General features: G+C 30.4%; 1 protein-coding gene across 1 annotated transcript in view; it reads right to left on the bottom strand.

Annotated features, from left to right (window-relative positions):
• The window catches only part of LOC134688306 (protein kinase C-binding protein NELL1-like), a 110,592-nt gene that overhangs the window by 32,016 nt on the left and 63,418 nt on the right, over positions 1-15,158 (bottom strand). The window contains exons 11-13 of the mRNA XM_063548881.1: positions 13,275-13,386; positions 12,348-12,467; positions 9,208-9,348 (exon numbers count right to left, since the gene is read on the bottom strand). Coding sequence (XP_063404951.1) covers positions 9,208-9,348; positions 12,348-12,467; positions 13,275-13,386 — 373 coding nt within the window. The remainder of the gene's footprint in view (positions 1-9,207; positions 9,349-12,347; positions 12,468-13,274; positions 13,387-15,158) is intronic.

Genomic DNA, 15,158 nt, shown 5'->3' with positions numbered 1-15,158 from the left:
AAAAAAAGTCAAATAAACGAGAAAAAGAGGGCACACACTGAAATGTCTCGCTTGCTTTACCAATCATGATTGAATTTATGTTGGAAGACTTTATAATAAAGGTTTTATTACATGTCTTAAAACCTAAACATTATCAATGATCTATGTTAATGAGGTCACGGTCAGATAACCTGCCAGGCAAATCTGTACACCATAAATTCTTACCATACACTTAATATAAGTGACCCAAAGGCAGATTTACTGGGTGCACATAGGGCCTAGGCCTCCACCTTTTGTGGTGAAAAATTGGTTGGTTATATAGAGAATCACTGAAGCATAATTGGAGTGGGCCCCCTCTTAGAGAGTCAGTGTGACCTATTGCTAATAATATCTTGAAAACCACAAAAACTTAACATTCACCAATGAACCATGAAAACAAGGTCACAGTCAAATGAACTCTGCCAGACAAATATGTTCATCTTACAATCATCCAATTCTCCAAATATAGTGGACTTATTGTTAGCAGTATCTGAGAAATGAACCAAATCATGAAAACTTAACATTGACGATCATACCATCATTCCATACACATAACCTTGAACTCTGCTCCATAAAATGAGGTTAAAGGTGATCCAACATGTCTGAGACATTAGACCTTGTTAAGATCATAATACCATATATCCTTTGATTCAAAAGGGAGGAATTCACCACTTATATTTTATTTCATTGAAAAAAGGAAAATTTCTATGCAAAGACTTTACTGTACCTGACAAAATGACCTTTGACCTTTATGAAAAAGAAGGATTGTGAATACATAGCATGGCTAATTGTAGTATTTCTCTGTTTACTCCTTATTCAAATATTAAACAAATATAGCAGGTCAAAAAGACCATGAACTCAACATAAACTTAAATGGTAACCCATTGACCTTGAAGAGGTTAAAAGTGATCAGACAATTAAATTTATCAATACCATTGTGTAGGCTGAGTCTGGAGAAGAATGCTTTCATCCATGGTGGTAATATTCTGTTTTTAGGAAGGTATGCTGTAGTTCTGACAGAGAATCTATGTATCTTGCACCATGATAAGCTGATCAAAGATGCTCTGAATTATGAATGTCAATACAGTTTGCTTGAACTGACATGATTTGGGTTATTTTTATGAATGGAGGTGAGCTAGGTCGTGTTATTTAACAGAAGTGCAAGTATGTGTATTATCTGATTTTAAAAATGTCTGACTTCAAACAGAAAGCTTTTGTTTGGTTTTTTTTAACTTGAATATTTGTAATATTTTGTCTAGATGTAACAGTTTTGTGCTATTTTTGTTACATGGCCTAATTCTTACACAAAGGCAGAGTAGAAAAGTTAAATTTTCATATGATTGAAGATTTAACTTACTGGGAAAAGGAAAGAAGACCAAGATGATTATTACAGGATTTCATGGGATGACAGACTGCATATGCCAAGTGATAGGGAAAACTCAAACAAAGTTTTCAATGACAAAGTTCTAATATAAACCTTGATAGTGTAATATTCCTTGGTTGACTCATTCAATCTTCTATTTCTTTACAACTGAAACCATACAAGTGTTAACCACTTTTTCTAGCAAAAGATCAGTTTTCAATTTTATTGAGAGCTTTTGAAAAAATAGATATTTCTAAAATCAGTATTGTTAAGATTATGTTAATCCAGCTCTTTATCTAATGAAATAGAATTCATTACAAGCCATAAAATTGGCTGAGACATGTATGGTTTCAGTTGCAAATTCATTAATACTATTTGATTGGTTAGTGAATAAATGACTGGCAAAACAGAAGTGTGGAAGCAAGATATCAACACAAAAATACCAATGTTCTTATTTCAGCATCAAATGGTCATAATCATGATAATAATGTGGATTCAATTATTGTTGTTTTTCTTGGAATTAGGGAAACAATTTTTGAATATGTTTCATTTCTTAGATTTACACAAAATTCTGCATAACAGCCTTTAAAAAAGGCTGTTATGCTTGGTTAAACATCTAAATTCTTGGTTTACCAGGTAATACTAAATCTACAAAATGGCTTGATTGTATCCTCAGGCTCAGAGGTATTCTGATTTTGTTTTAATACCCTAGGTTTTGGTATTGGTTTTGGCTTTGTTGTTGTTGTTGTGATCACAGAAGTTGGTTATTACATGATATTTCAATATGAAATTAAAACAAAATCAGAAAAGCTCTGAACCTGAGGATACAATAAAGCCACAGTATTTCAAACTTAACATGGTGTTAAAAAGTGCTATTCTTACTGGCTTTCTATGGTATGCTACTACAAATGTATTTCAACTCCCAAAATAGTTCTTAAGATGTGACAAAGGTGCCAATATCCACTTGTTCATTACTTCTAACAATTCTTTTATTTTAGTTTATAATTTTCAATTGTCTTTAAAAATAAATATATATTTACTAAAAAATAGTATTTATTCAATTTGACGGATGAAAGATGCACATGTCGCAATGGAGAAAATGATACTTTTTGAAAAACAAATACAACACATTATAAAGTTACTTCATCATATATAACAGAAGGCAAACATTTTTCCTACATTTTGTATGTAAAAAAACTCTCCATTACCAAGACATGCAACTTTCTATTTTCTAAATCTATTGAACATAATTTTTATTGTAAAATTTAAATTATAAATCATAACACTTCATGCTGGACTACAATATACTGTAAATAGAAATTAAAAGAAATAATGAGCGTAAATAAACAGAATTTGGCAGATTTAGGTTTAAAAATTCCTAAGAAATATGGTTATTAAACCTAATAGACACTTTTTTGGTAAACAATATCAGGAAAATATACCAGTAAATCATAATTCATACAAAGAATTTATCTGCATGTAAAATTTCATTGTGTTATTAGGTCTTGTCATATTCAATTTCTTTTTTGTGTGTTTCTCTCAATCTTTTATAAAATTGAGAATTAAAATGGGGGATGTGTTAAAGAGAAAATAACCTGACCAAAGGGCAGAAAATATCCATTTTTTTTTTTATACAAAACAGATAGAGAAAGGGTTCCAAAAGAAAGGAAAATTTCATTAAGATTTGAATTATTGATCAAGTCTAAGTTACTGTTAGAAATTCCTATAGATTTTCCATTAACATTCTTATAAACTATATATAGACATCTGATTTTAAATCCTCCAATTTACCAACAAAATTGGATAAAAAGATTATTTATTTCCATTGAAACTAGGACCAATTACTAAAATTTGTAAATTAAGGCCTTCATTGATAGATTTAGAAACCCTACTTGGAACTTGGATAAATCTAGGATAAAGTTATCTGAAACAAGCTGTTAACCTTAAAGCAAGAATAAATACTAACTGTTTTTATATTGCTGGTGATAAATCAAATTGAACTGCTGACTTGTAGGAAAGTTTGCTTACTTGTGACTGTATGGTTTAAGTTTTTTTTTCATCTGAGTACCCTTGATTCTTGATTTAATACTATGGATTCATTATTATTCATGGATACCATGATACAAGTAAACCACAAATTCATATGTTCAAGGAATGATAAATTTTCAATAGGCTTTATATACAGCCATTGGCAAAAGCACAAAATCAAATATCCACAAAAACGAAAGTTTTAGCAGTCCACAAATATTAATATCCACGAAAATAAATGAATCCGTAGTAAGCAAGATTGTGTTGATAACATTGCTTCAATACACAGCCTGTTCATGGTCATTATTGTTTATAAAAGAATGTAAAAAACCTATGGAGGTGTCCATTGACCATTCAATCTATAAATAAAATATAAATTCGTAAAGAAACAGATATACAAATTGTAGGAAAAATGTTTTATTTCTGTAATAAAAACTTCTACAGCTGTTGAAACAGAGGTAGAAAATAATTTTTTCTCATTTATACAATATTAATAAATCTCACAATCATCCAATAATCATATTAACCAATCACAATAATCATTCAACTAATCATGATAATAATGATTTCTTGAATCAATGATAAATTAACATCTGGCTATTTACATGTATGTACAGTGCTGGCATGGTCATATTGCAGTTAAACATGATGTTCCTTGTAAAACCAAGGACTAATGCCCGTTTTAAATAAAATGTAACATTTAATAATATTTTTTTTTTAAATGAGGAGGATTCTAACAAAAACCAGATGCTCCGCAGGGCGTAGCTTTATACGACCGCAGAGGTTGAACCCTGAACGGTTGGGGCAAGTATGGACACAACATTCAAGCTGGATTCAGCTCTAAATTTGGATTGTGATTAAATAGTTGACACAGCATAGGTTTCTGACACAGAATGAATGTGTTCTAATGAAATTAAAATTTTTGTTTTCTCTTAGAGCAATTCACTATGCTGTTGAATATTATTCCTCTCAAAAAAATGTTTGAAGAAATTTTCTTTTTATTTATGAAATTTCAAATGAGAAAATTGAACCCAATTTTTTTAATCACATCCCCCTTTCCCTTATTCCAAAACTAATCTCAATTAAAATTTTTAAACGGAGTTTGCAACAATTACTACTCATTTAAATACATCATAAAATGTTAAGATGTAAAAAAAACTGCTTGTTATCACTGAATGGTAAAGATTTTTTTAATTTAGCAGTTGGTAGTAAAAAGTGAATGTATATTTAACAAAGATTTAAGTTGATTCTGGACAAAGAAAGATAACTCCAAATAAAAAAATTCTAACAATTAGATATTTCTTGCTTACTATTCTGGACAAAGAAAGATAACTCTAATTAAAAACAAAATTGCTATTTCACAATATTTTGCAATAAGATATTTCTTGCCATTGCGCAATACTGTGCAATTGAAAAGACTTGCTATTGCACAAAACTTAATATAATTTTAGATCCTGATTTGGACCAACTTGAAAACTGGGCCCATAATCAAAAATCTAAGTACATGTTTGGATTCAGCATATCAAAGAACCCCAAGATTTCAATTTTTGTTAAAATCAAACTAAGTTTAATTTTGGACCCTTTGGACTTTAATGTAGACCAATTTGAAAATAAGACCAAAAATGAGGAATCTACATACACAGTTAGATTTGGCATATCAAAGAACCCCATTTGTTCAATTTTTGATGAAATCAAACAAAGTTTAATTTTGGACCCCGATTTGGACCAACTTGAAAACTGGGCCGATAATCAAGAATCTAAGTACATTTTTAGATTCAGCATATCAAAGAACCCAACCGATTAATTTTTGGTCAAAATCAAACGAAGTTTAATTTTGGACCCTTTGGACCTTAATGTAGACCAATTTGAAAACGGGACCAAAAGTTAAAAATCTACATACACAGTTAGATTCGGCATATCAAAGAACCCCAATTATTCAATTTTGATGAAATCAAACAAAGTTTAATTTTGGACCCTTTGGGCCCCTTATTCCTAAACTGTTGGGACCAAAACTCCCAAAATCATTACCAACCTTCCTTTTATGGTCATAAACCTTGTGTTTAAATTTCATAGATTTCTATTTACTTATACTAAAGTTATGGTGCGAAAACCAAAAAAAATGCTTATTTGGGTCCCTTTTTGGCCCCTAATTCCTAAACTGTTGGGACCTAAACTCCCAAAATCAATACCAACCTTCCTTTTGTGGTCATAAACATTGTGTTTAAATTTCATTATTTTCTATATACTTAAACTAAAGTTATTGTGCGAAAACCAAGAATAATGCTTATTTGGGCCCTTTTTTGGCCCCTTATTCCTACACTGTTGAAACCAAAACTCCCAAAATCAATCCCAACTTTTCTTTTGTGGTCATTAACCTTGTGTCAAAATTTCATAGATTTCTATTAACTTAAACTAAAGTTATAGTGCGAAAACCAAGAAAATGCTTATTTGGGCCCTTTTTGGCCCCTAATTCCTAAAATGTTGGGACCAAAACTCCCAAAATCAATACCAACCTTCCTTTTGTGGTCATAAACCTTGTGATAAAATTTTATAGATTTATATTCACTTTTACTCAAGTTAGAGTGCGAAAACTAAAAGTATTCGGACGACGACGACGACGACGACGCCAACGTGATAGCAATATACGACGAAATTTTTTTCAAAATTTGCGGCCGTATAAAAATCTAAGAATGTATAAGGTATGATTGCAAATGATACAACTCCACAACAAATTCCATTGAAATGGATGTTAGCAATTGACACTATTTTAAAAACTTTTTTGTTAAAAATGTTAAGCTCATTCGAGAACCATTTTTCAATTTGAAAACGAGGTGATGCTTTAAGGTTCCACTAAAGTCAAAATATAGGACACTTCATAAACATCTAAACTTTGCCTGTATTTTTCAACCTATAATGAATAAAGTCATAAACTATGAAAACATATGTTCATTTAAACATACTTTACATATACACACAGTGTAAATTGTAAATAAACTTGAAATTGTTATGTTGTGGCCAAACCGGTTCTTGGGGTGAACACTAAATTTTCAAAAAAATCTGCAGGCCTGCAAGACGACTTGATTTGCTTAAAATTGGTATGGATGAATACTGTAACATGTAATGCAGGGCAAGCTAATGCTGATTTGTCACATACATATGTTTTAATGGCATATTTGTCCAATTTCTGTATTGTACCTTCCATATTCGTTCACTTAGATACATGAAATTAACTGAAACTCGAAAATCAATACATTTTATAAAAAATCAACAATGGCTTGCCCTGCATTACATGTAATAGTATTCATCCATACCAATTTTAAGCAAATTAAGTCGTCTTGCAGGCCTGCAGATTTTTTTGAAAATTTAGTGTTCACCCCAAGAACCGGTTTGGCCACAACATAACAATTTCAAGTTTATTTACAATTAAAACAGTGTGTATATGTAAAGTATGTTTTAATGAACATATGTTTTCATAGTTTATGACTTTATTCATTATAGGTTGAAAAATACAGGCAAAGTTTAGATGTTTATGAAGTGTCCTATATTTTGACTTTAGTGGAACCTTAAATGTTATTTTAGTTATGCATTCTTGCATGTACTCAATATTCTAGTTTGAGACCATTTGAAAAGTAGACCAACACAGACGTCATAAATTCCTTTACTGGGATGAAAAAGACTAACTTTTTGGAGCATTGTAATACATTTTGTAATACAAATACAATGTCTGAAATATATTAAAATGAAAATCTTTTTTCAAGATTTTAAGGAGATGAAAAGGGTGCATACTATACATAACTGCGTACTATACATGGCGGAATACGGTATCCCAAATAAGGTTAATAAGAGATTTATATAGAATAGTACTCTACTGATTACTGAAAAACCTTCATCAATGCATCCATGTTTTTTTTTATTGTTTCTGTTCATTATACAAACTTCAGGCAAAACTTTGAAGAAAACAATTTCTGATATGTAGTTCATAGTTTATGCTTCTCCCACAGTGATATGTAGCTGAAGGAAAATAATGTTAACCAAGTTTTCTTCTGCAATCTGACCATGCACTTTACTAAACAATGTATATTCCAAAATATTGCTATAAAATGGCACCAAACAGGTTACAACAGAATTACATGAAAGGAACCCAGTTTACTGTACAATGCATTTCTGAAGTGTACAACAAATTGCTACTGGATCTCTCTATATAATTCTATAGTTAAAGTGAATGTTCATTGGTGCCAATATGCAGCAATATTTTGAAATTGACCAATGAAAAATGACGTTAAGACTAGCAGTGACATCTTTCATCCTGATAATAAAATGTTGACATAGAATTTTAAGCAAATATATATACATTTCTTGTAAATCAAAGAGAATATTTTCTCTTAAACCTTCTACATTATTACGATTTGAGGTAAAGAAAAGTTAGAAATTCAATATGAATTGGTGTATTAGCCTACTTATATATGTTTCTGTAATTTAATCATTTGTAAAACCAAAAAGTATTTTTAAGTTACATTAAAAATCTTAATTTATAACAAAATCTGATTTATACCAATTATTTAGATAAAAACCAACAAATATGAAATAAACAATGCAGTCTGTGTATTACAAAATTAATTATCAAATTACTTTTATATGTCTTTTTTTTAATTATAATTTTCAAACCTATATTTGACTTTTCTAAAAATCAAAAAGGACCCCCCATTTTTTGTCATAGGATTGTATTTGAATATCAAAAGAATCAGTTAAAGAGATCCACTTTAAAATGCTTGATAAAAATGTTAAAAGATACTATAATTACATATGTTTGCAGTTTAAATGAAAATATTATGACACAAATTTTATAAATCTAACTAATTAAACACATAAATTTTAATCACATTTGCAAATTTTTTAAATATAAAAACATGAAATCAGATGAAAATAGCACTTTTCAATTATGTAAAATTATCAAAATGATTATATATATAACCTATTAGAAATGGAATGATACCCCACTTCAAAAAGTGTGTAATATTTACATGGATCCATGTGTATAAATGGAAATATTCACCATGGAAATTCCAACAATCATTAATTTATTTTTTAAAAACATGAACAAGAAAATACCAAAACTGTACTCTGCTTAGAAATCTTTTCTGTTTCATTCATTTTACAAAATTATTGCACACTGTTAACTATTAATCCAGAAAAACATCTTTCTTGTGAAAGATTTTTCTTTATTATCATCGTGAACTAAAAAAAAAAGACTTTTTGGCTTGGAGTTAAAATAATGTGTGCTTGCAGTTAAGCACTTCTGATGGCTGTTACCTTATAGGATAGCTGGCTAAGTTGTCAGTAAAGTATACACCAGGGCATATTATTTTGATATAAACATGTTAAAATAAAAAGTTTGATGTTGACCAGCATGTCAATTATCCATACCATGTCTTGACAAAGATTTTTAAAAATATTTCTCCCTTAGTAATTAGCCTTTTTTTTTTAATGAAGTCAAGTAAATATTTAACGAATTAATTATTTTATCAACTCTTACGTTGTCCCTCCCATGGGCAAGTACAAGACTTTATAAACCCTAAATTTTTTTGTATAGATTGTTAGAATTTCCATGTTTTTAATCACAGTCAGTATATCACCAGAATACTATAATATGTATTTCTTTTGACTGTAGATCTAATGACCAACAACACATTTGATGCTAAATAAGGCACACAATAATAAACATAACGACATAGAGACAGAAATCGCTGATGATGAGGATGATGAAGTAGTAGTAGTAGTAGAAGGTGAGGAAAGTTTACCCTCGTCACAATTATACGGGTCCTCAGGTTTGATGCCACTAGCACAGCGGCATTCGTAGGAACCCACTGTATTGTGGCATTTTGTTTGTCCATTACAATGATGTCCATGAATTCCACCTTTAACCAGACATTCATTCACATCTGTAAAATAAATATATCATTCATAATTTTTGGGAAAGACTAAAATGTTATGATTTGTTGTTTCAGTCAGAAAGGTTTTTTTTGTGAAAGACTCAAATTATTTATGCTTTGTTATGTCAGTCAGTACATTTGCATGTACTGGGATATAACTATAGTGTAAAATCCTGTCTAAAGTAAACCAGGTTTGAATAGAAACATGTGTAGACTAAGCTCTTATATTAGTTTTTTTTTTTACAAAATCTCTCTAGTAGAGATACAAATTGTTAACCATGGAAAATTCAGTACAACTTTAAAGAATTCCTTAATCATATCTCAAGAAACTGAATGGCCAGAACTTCACACAGGTAGGGTAACGGTGAGGGTTGGTTCCAATATTAACATTGAAACAAGCTGCATTTACTTGACTCTGAACTAACTCTAGAACCTGACGTTCAGTGGTTGTCATTTGTGACAAGTGTTTCTCATTTCTAGTTTTTTATATAGATTAGACCGTTGTTTTCCTGTTTAAATGGTTTTACACTATTCATTTTGGGGGCTTTTTATAGCTTGCTGTTCAATGTGAGCCAATGCCATACTTTTACCTTTAATGGTTTACTTTTACAAATTTTGACTTGGATGGAGTATGGTCTCATTGGCACTCATACCACTTATCTTATCTCTATAAACATGTATTTTTTGGTAAAAAGAGTTGCTGGAGACAATCATGTTCTCATGATAAATTGAATTAACATTCTAAATACATATCTCAAGATACTGGATGACCAGAAAGCAACACAGTTAGTTGAGATTAAACCCAAAAGAGATTACATAAGTTTATTGTAGGAGCGATTTAGGCAATCAAATCCTAATAGCTGCAAAATGTAATAACTAATAAGTGTTCTGCTGACTAAGCAAATCTGCACTCAAATTCATATTTCGTTAAGATCTCAAATTAACCCAATTACACACCTCAGATTATCTGAAAACTACAACAGAAAGCTTTTAAAACAAGAAAAGTATATACTGAGGTACTGCGATCTAAAACTTGTTGCCAAAATATTTCACCACAAGTATGTTGAAAAGATGTATTTACAAAAAGAAGGATAACTAAAATGTCAAACAAATGAGTGACTGGTTTACAAAATAAGGCATCACAGCTGGTAACAGAAAAACTCAACCTTCACTAACAATACAGCAAATACTTCAAATATTGTTAAAATCATCTTAATGTATTCCCTTGAAGGTCTTTTCAAGGTAAATATTTGATTGTCAGATCATTATTTTGATTTTAAAATAGTAAAAACAATAACAAACAAAAACAGAACTGAAATGAAATGAAAGATTTTTTTTTTTAAACCTTGAGCTCTGATATGCCTTTATAGCTTACTGTTCAGTGTGAGCAAAGGCTCTGTGTTATAGGCCTTACTTTGACCTTTAACAGTTTTTCTTTTACAAATAGTGACTTGGATGGAGAATTGTCTCCTTGGCACTCATATATCATCTTCTTTATATTTATATAGCTTAAAGTATTTGTTCTCAGAGACATATATTGGTAATTTCAGACTAAATCAGGTAAAAAATGACTAGTCAAATGGCTTTTTTTAGTTTATTTTTTAGTTTTGTTGTTATCTTTTTTTTCTAACTACATATTGTTCTATTCATATGACAGGAAACTGTAATAACCTTGACTAAGGGTTTGTGTTATAGGATGATAATCTGAAACATAGTTTATTCAAACAGACTCTTTCCCAAAGGTCAATGTCAAAGAGTGCTCTGAGGATAATAACCAAAAAGTTCAAGTTTTAATTAACGTCAAAACTTTCAATAAAGAGAAAAGGTAAAACTCTGCGGAAAGTGAAGTGTACTTTGCTCTAATCGTACTTAATATTAAGTTTACCAATAATTCTTGAATGTAACTTTGATTTGACAAGAACCCTATGAATTCAATAGCAATCATACCCTTCACAGGTGGTAATGCTTAGATTTTATATTCAACATTTAAAGAAATTTACACCCAAAAGATATTAAATGATAATTATGTGTGTAATACAGACTTAAGATTACTAATGTTCCTTTATTATATAAACAAATTAACATTATCTCCATAAATAACTCTTCATGCAGACAGATTATGAAATATGACATATAAATTGCTATACTATCTATGTAGACTGGGTGATTACTAATTCAATGCCGAGTTATTTTGGAATAGAACATGGTAAACTCAGTGTTCAAAGAATAATCTTTTAAAGTTGATAACTCTTGAATCCTACATGGCAGAAGTGGAAGTTAAATCAATTTAACCAGATTTTATATTCAAAAGTAAAAAATGTTCTTTTATGTTTTTTGCAAAGTATTTGTCTAGCAGTTGGAAATTATACTAAAACTTTCTTTGGGGGGAATAAATGATATATTTTATTGGTTTGATAATTTAATTTTTTTCCCTAAGCATTTTACCAAATATCAAATGCAAAGTACTGTGTTTTGTGGGTTCGTGTTAAGCTCATAATTTTGTCAAGGTTAGAAGATTACATTTGGACCATTAACATATCCTCATCTTGAATTGAAAATAAATTGAGAATGTGGCCATGGAACAAGGATAATACCCAGCTTGCAAAACTAGGAACATAACTAGAGAATTGTAAGAGTGACACCCCCAAAATTCAAATTTAATCTGTGTTTTATGATAAAATGCATTGTGCATAAGATTTCTAACATTTGGTTGAGGCAATCTTAAGTTAGAGAACAGAAACAATAAATTCAGCAGTTTTTCCATTTATACAGGGACACAACTCAGGAGAGGGAAAAGTTACACCACAAAAATTGAAACTTCATCTGTGTTTTGAGGTAATAAGTTTTGTGTATCACTTCTATAACATTTGGTGGAGAGGTCATCGGAAAAATCAAGGACCCTTTAAAGTCCAGTCATTATTGAAAAACTAATTTTGTAATTGAGTCATTCCACAGAAAGGGAGATAATTTTCTACTTTACATCATTTTATTAGAGTTACCTCCCTTACCTTCACAAAATACACCATCTCCTTTAAAACCCATCTTACACTGACAGGCATATCTTGTGGCTAGATTAAAACATGTGGCATTATGATGGCAATTGTGGCCTTGTCCACAGAAGTCTGTACCTATTAAAAATATAAAGCTATTATTAGATCAAAGTTTCAGGAATACAAATATTCTGGTGACTACGTATACAATGCAAAATATTTTTGAAGGTTACAGCTAAAAATGTAACAGACTTTATGATAACAAGAAGTTTCTGCTTTCTAAACAATCATACTCTAGTGTTTATACCTGCAAGGTATTTTTACCACTCATGTTTTTTATACTTAAACCATTATGACGAAGGCATTTCTTCTCCATTCTCTTAAGTTAGATTCTTTCAAAGAGATTATTATGAGTCCCTTTCACCTTAACATTTTTGTGCTTAGAAAAGTAATTGAATTTTTGTTGGTTTTAAATATATTAGAAATGATCACTTTAACATCATAAATCTGGAATTATCATTCTAAGGCTTTACGATGTAATAGAAGTTGAAACAAATACATGGTTAAAAGTTTAATATATCTTTTTAAAGTGATTAAAAAGACAACATTTTCACTACAAATCAATATCTGTCTTCCATCCAGCATATTTAGGAATTCTATCTTACATGTACACATAGTAAAGACTCTGAATATAAAAAAGTAGGGTTGTTTTTTTTTGGAAAATTTCCTTTAGGACTCTTTTGCCTATTTTCACATATAGATCATTCTCATTAGGTCATCCTGAACATGAATGAGATATTTGCCACTGGACGTTAAGCAACAACAATCAATCAATCAAAGCATTAGGTTTTGAACTATCCAACTTAAGGCACACAAATGAAGGACAGTAGTCCTGAGAGTGATTTTCCTCTTTTCTACACTCCAATTAGGACATTCCTGTCTTACCTTCACAAATCGGACAACATTCTCCGTGTATATGAATGAATTTATCTTTCGGACAATCCAGTCTAGGACATTCTGTCTCAGGGTTCATTCTTTTACATTCCATTCTTCCATCCTGTAAAAATATAAATATAAGAAAATGCAGAAAAAATGTCAAAGAGGCAGAAATCTCCCAACATAGTCAGAGCAAAATAGATATCTCAAGCTCAATTATTAAAGAGTGCATATAGAATGCATGTATAATGAAATGTAGAATAAATGATAATAAGACAGAAATACTCCAAGATAGTCAGAGCAAAAAAGATATCTTGAGGTCAATATCTTCAATGATTAACAAGTGTCCATAAAGTATGTCAAGGTTTTATAATCACCCTGAGTGTAGACAAGTGCTTCAATAAACGAACAAACTGTTAAAGATCTGACATAAAAATCAAATTTATAAATGAACAATCCATTAAGAAATACCAACTTCTACAAAGCTCCTGATTTGGGGCAAGCAATGAGATGGGTTAAATTGATTTTGCAAACATCAAAACTAACTAACTAACATTAGCTGTAATTGAAACTGATTTTCATTCTCTTAGTCTATATCAACTTTGAAATACGACACACAGCTTTGTACAGTAAAAGTTTTGGAATATTAGGATCTTTTATTGAATTTCTTCTATACATGTTCTAACTATACTAACTTTTTCAGAAATTCAGTAGCTGTCACAATATAAAAACATTTCAAGTTTTATGTTAAATAGGGCTAAATTGAGACCAAACTTTAAACCTCAAATTTAAATCCAATAGAATAAATTTTGTTTCTACAGTATAAATAGCATAATATAAACTTTATAACTATTAAAATACATCAGCTATTTAAAAATGGAGAGAATGAGGAGTTTCGAATGCAGTTAGTAAGCTCTACTTGATTGTCTTTATATATTTCTGTAGAAACCAAAAAAATCCCTGATCATCGCCCTGATGTAGAGATTATCACTTTCAGGAGTATTGACGATGTGCAATCAACAGTTCCAAATTACACAAACAAAGAAATTTAAAACTGCACAAAAAGTGAATGATGGATGATCTGTTTCTGTAAAAGCTATAGGAATAATCAGTCTGGCATACAGACAAAACATTGATTCACTAAGGTGGGTGGGAGATACATACAAGAGAGTCTGTTCACAGAACTAGGACAGTGCAGCAATTAGTGTTTAAAATATACCATTTTTACAAAGGTTAGACAAAGGTTTTCAAGGTTTCACAAAGTGCACTTTCTTCTCAAATGAAATAAACAGATATTGACCCAAGTCAAACCAATCAACAAAACAACATAACCAAAATATGGATCCAAGTCATAATAACTAAAGAATATGCCACCACAAGTTCAAACGGCTGAAGGAAAATACAAAACAAAATAGTCAAATTTCAGAAAGTGCTGAATGAGCAAAAAAATTAGGGTCATAAAAGCATATCTTGGTTTTTCATCTGGTCGGATTTTTACTTCTTTATGTTACCCATCAAATTCAGCTATGATTATAAAGTAGGATTTAGTTACAAATATTTAAAAAGTTAGTAAAATACTACAAACCAATGTTCTGTCAAAAATATTTAGCTCTTTATTAGCTGACCAAATGACCAATACGGCACAATAAATCCAGAATTTCAATGTACAAATACTGAAAAATTATTTATTTCTCTTCAGTACTTAGTAGATGTTACTAGTTTAGTAGAAAAGATCTATTTTCCTGAACTAATTGCAAATTCCAATGAGGAAGTCAGTAAATTGACCATAGCAAACTGTATCCTGTAGTGGATCAACAGAGGGGAAGGGGGAGGGTTGGAGGTTGGACACCCCTTTTTTGAAAGATCAATGCATTTGAATGGAGAGATATGGTT

This window comes from Mytilus trossulus, chromosome 10, assembly GCF_036588685.1.
Source record: "Mytilus trossulus isolate FHL-02 chromosome 10, PNRI_Mtr1.1.1.hap1, whole genome shotgun sequence".
In the NCBI taxonomy this organism is placed as follows: Eukaryota; Metazoa; Mollusca; class Bivalvia; order Mytilida; family Mytilidae; genus Mytilus; species Mytilus trossulus.
Note: the sequence above shows the minus strand (reverse complement) of the source record. Positions and strands in the feature narration are given on the sequence as shown.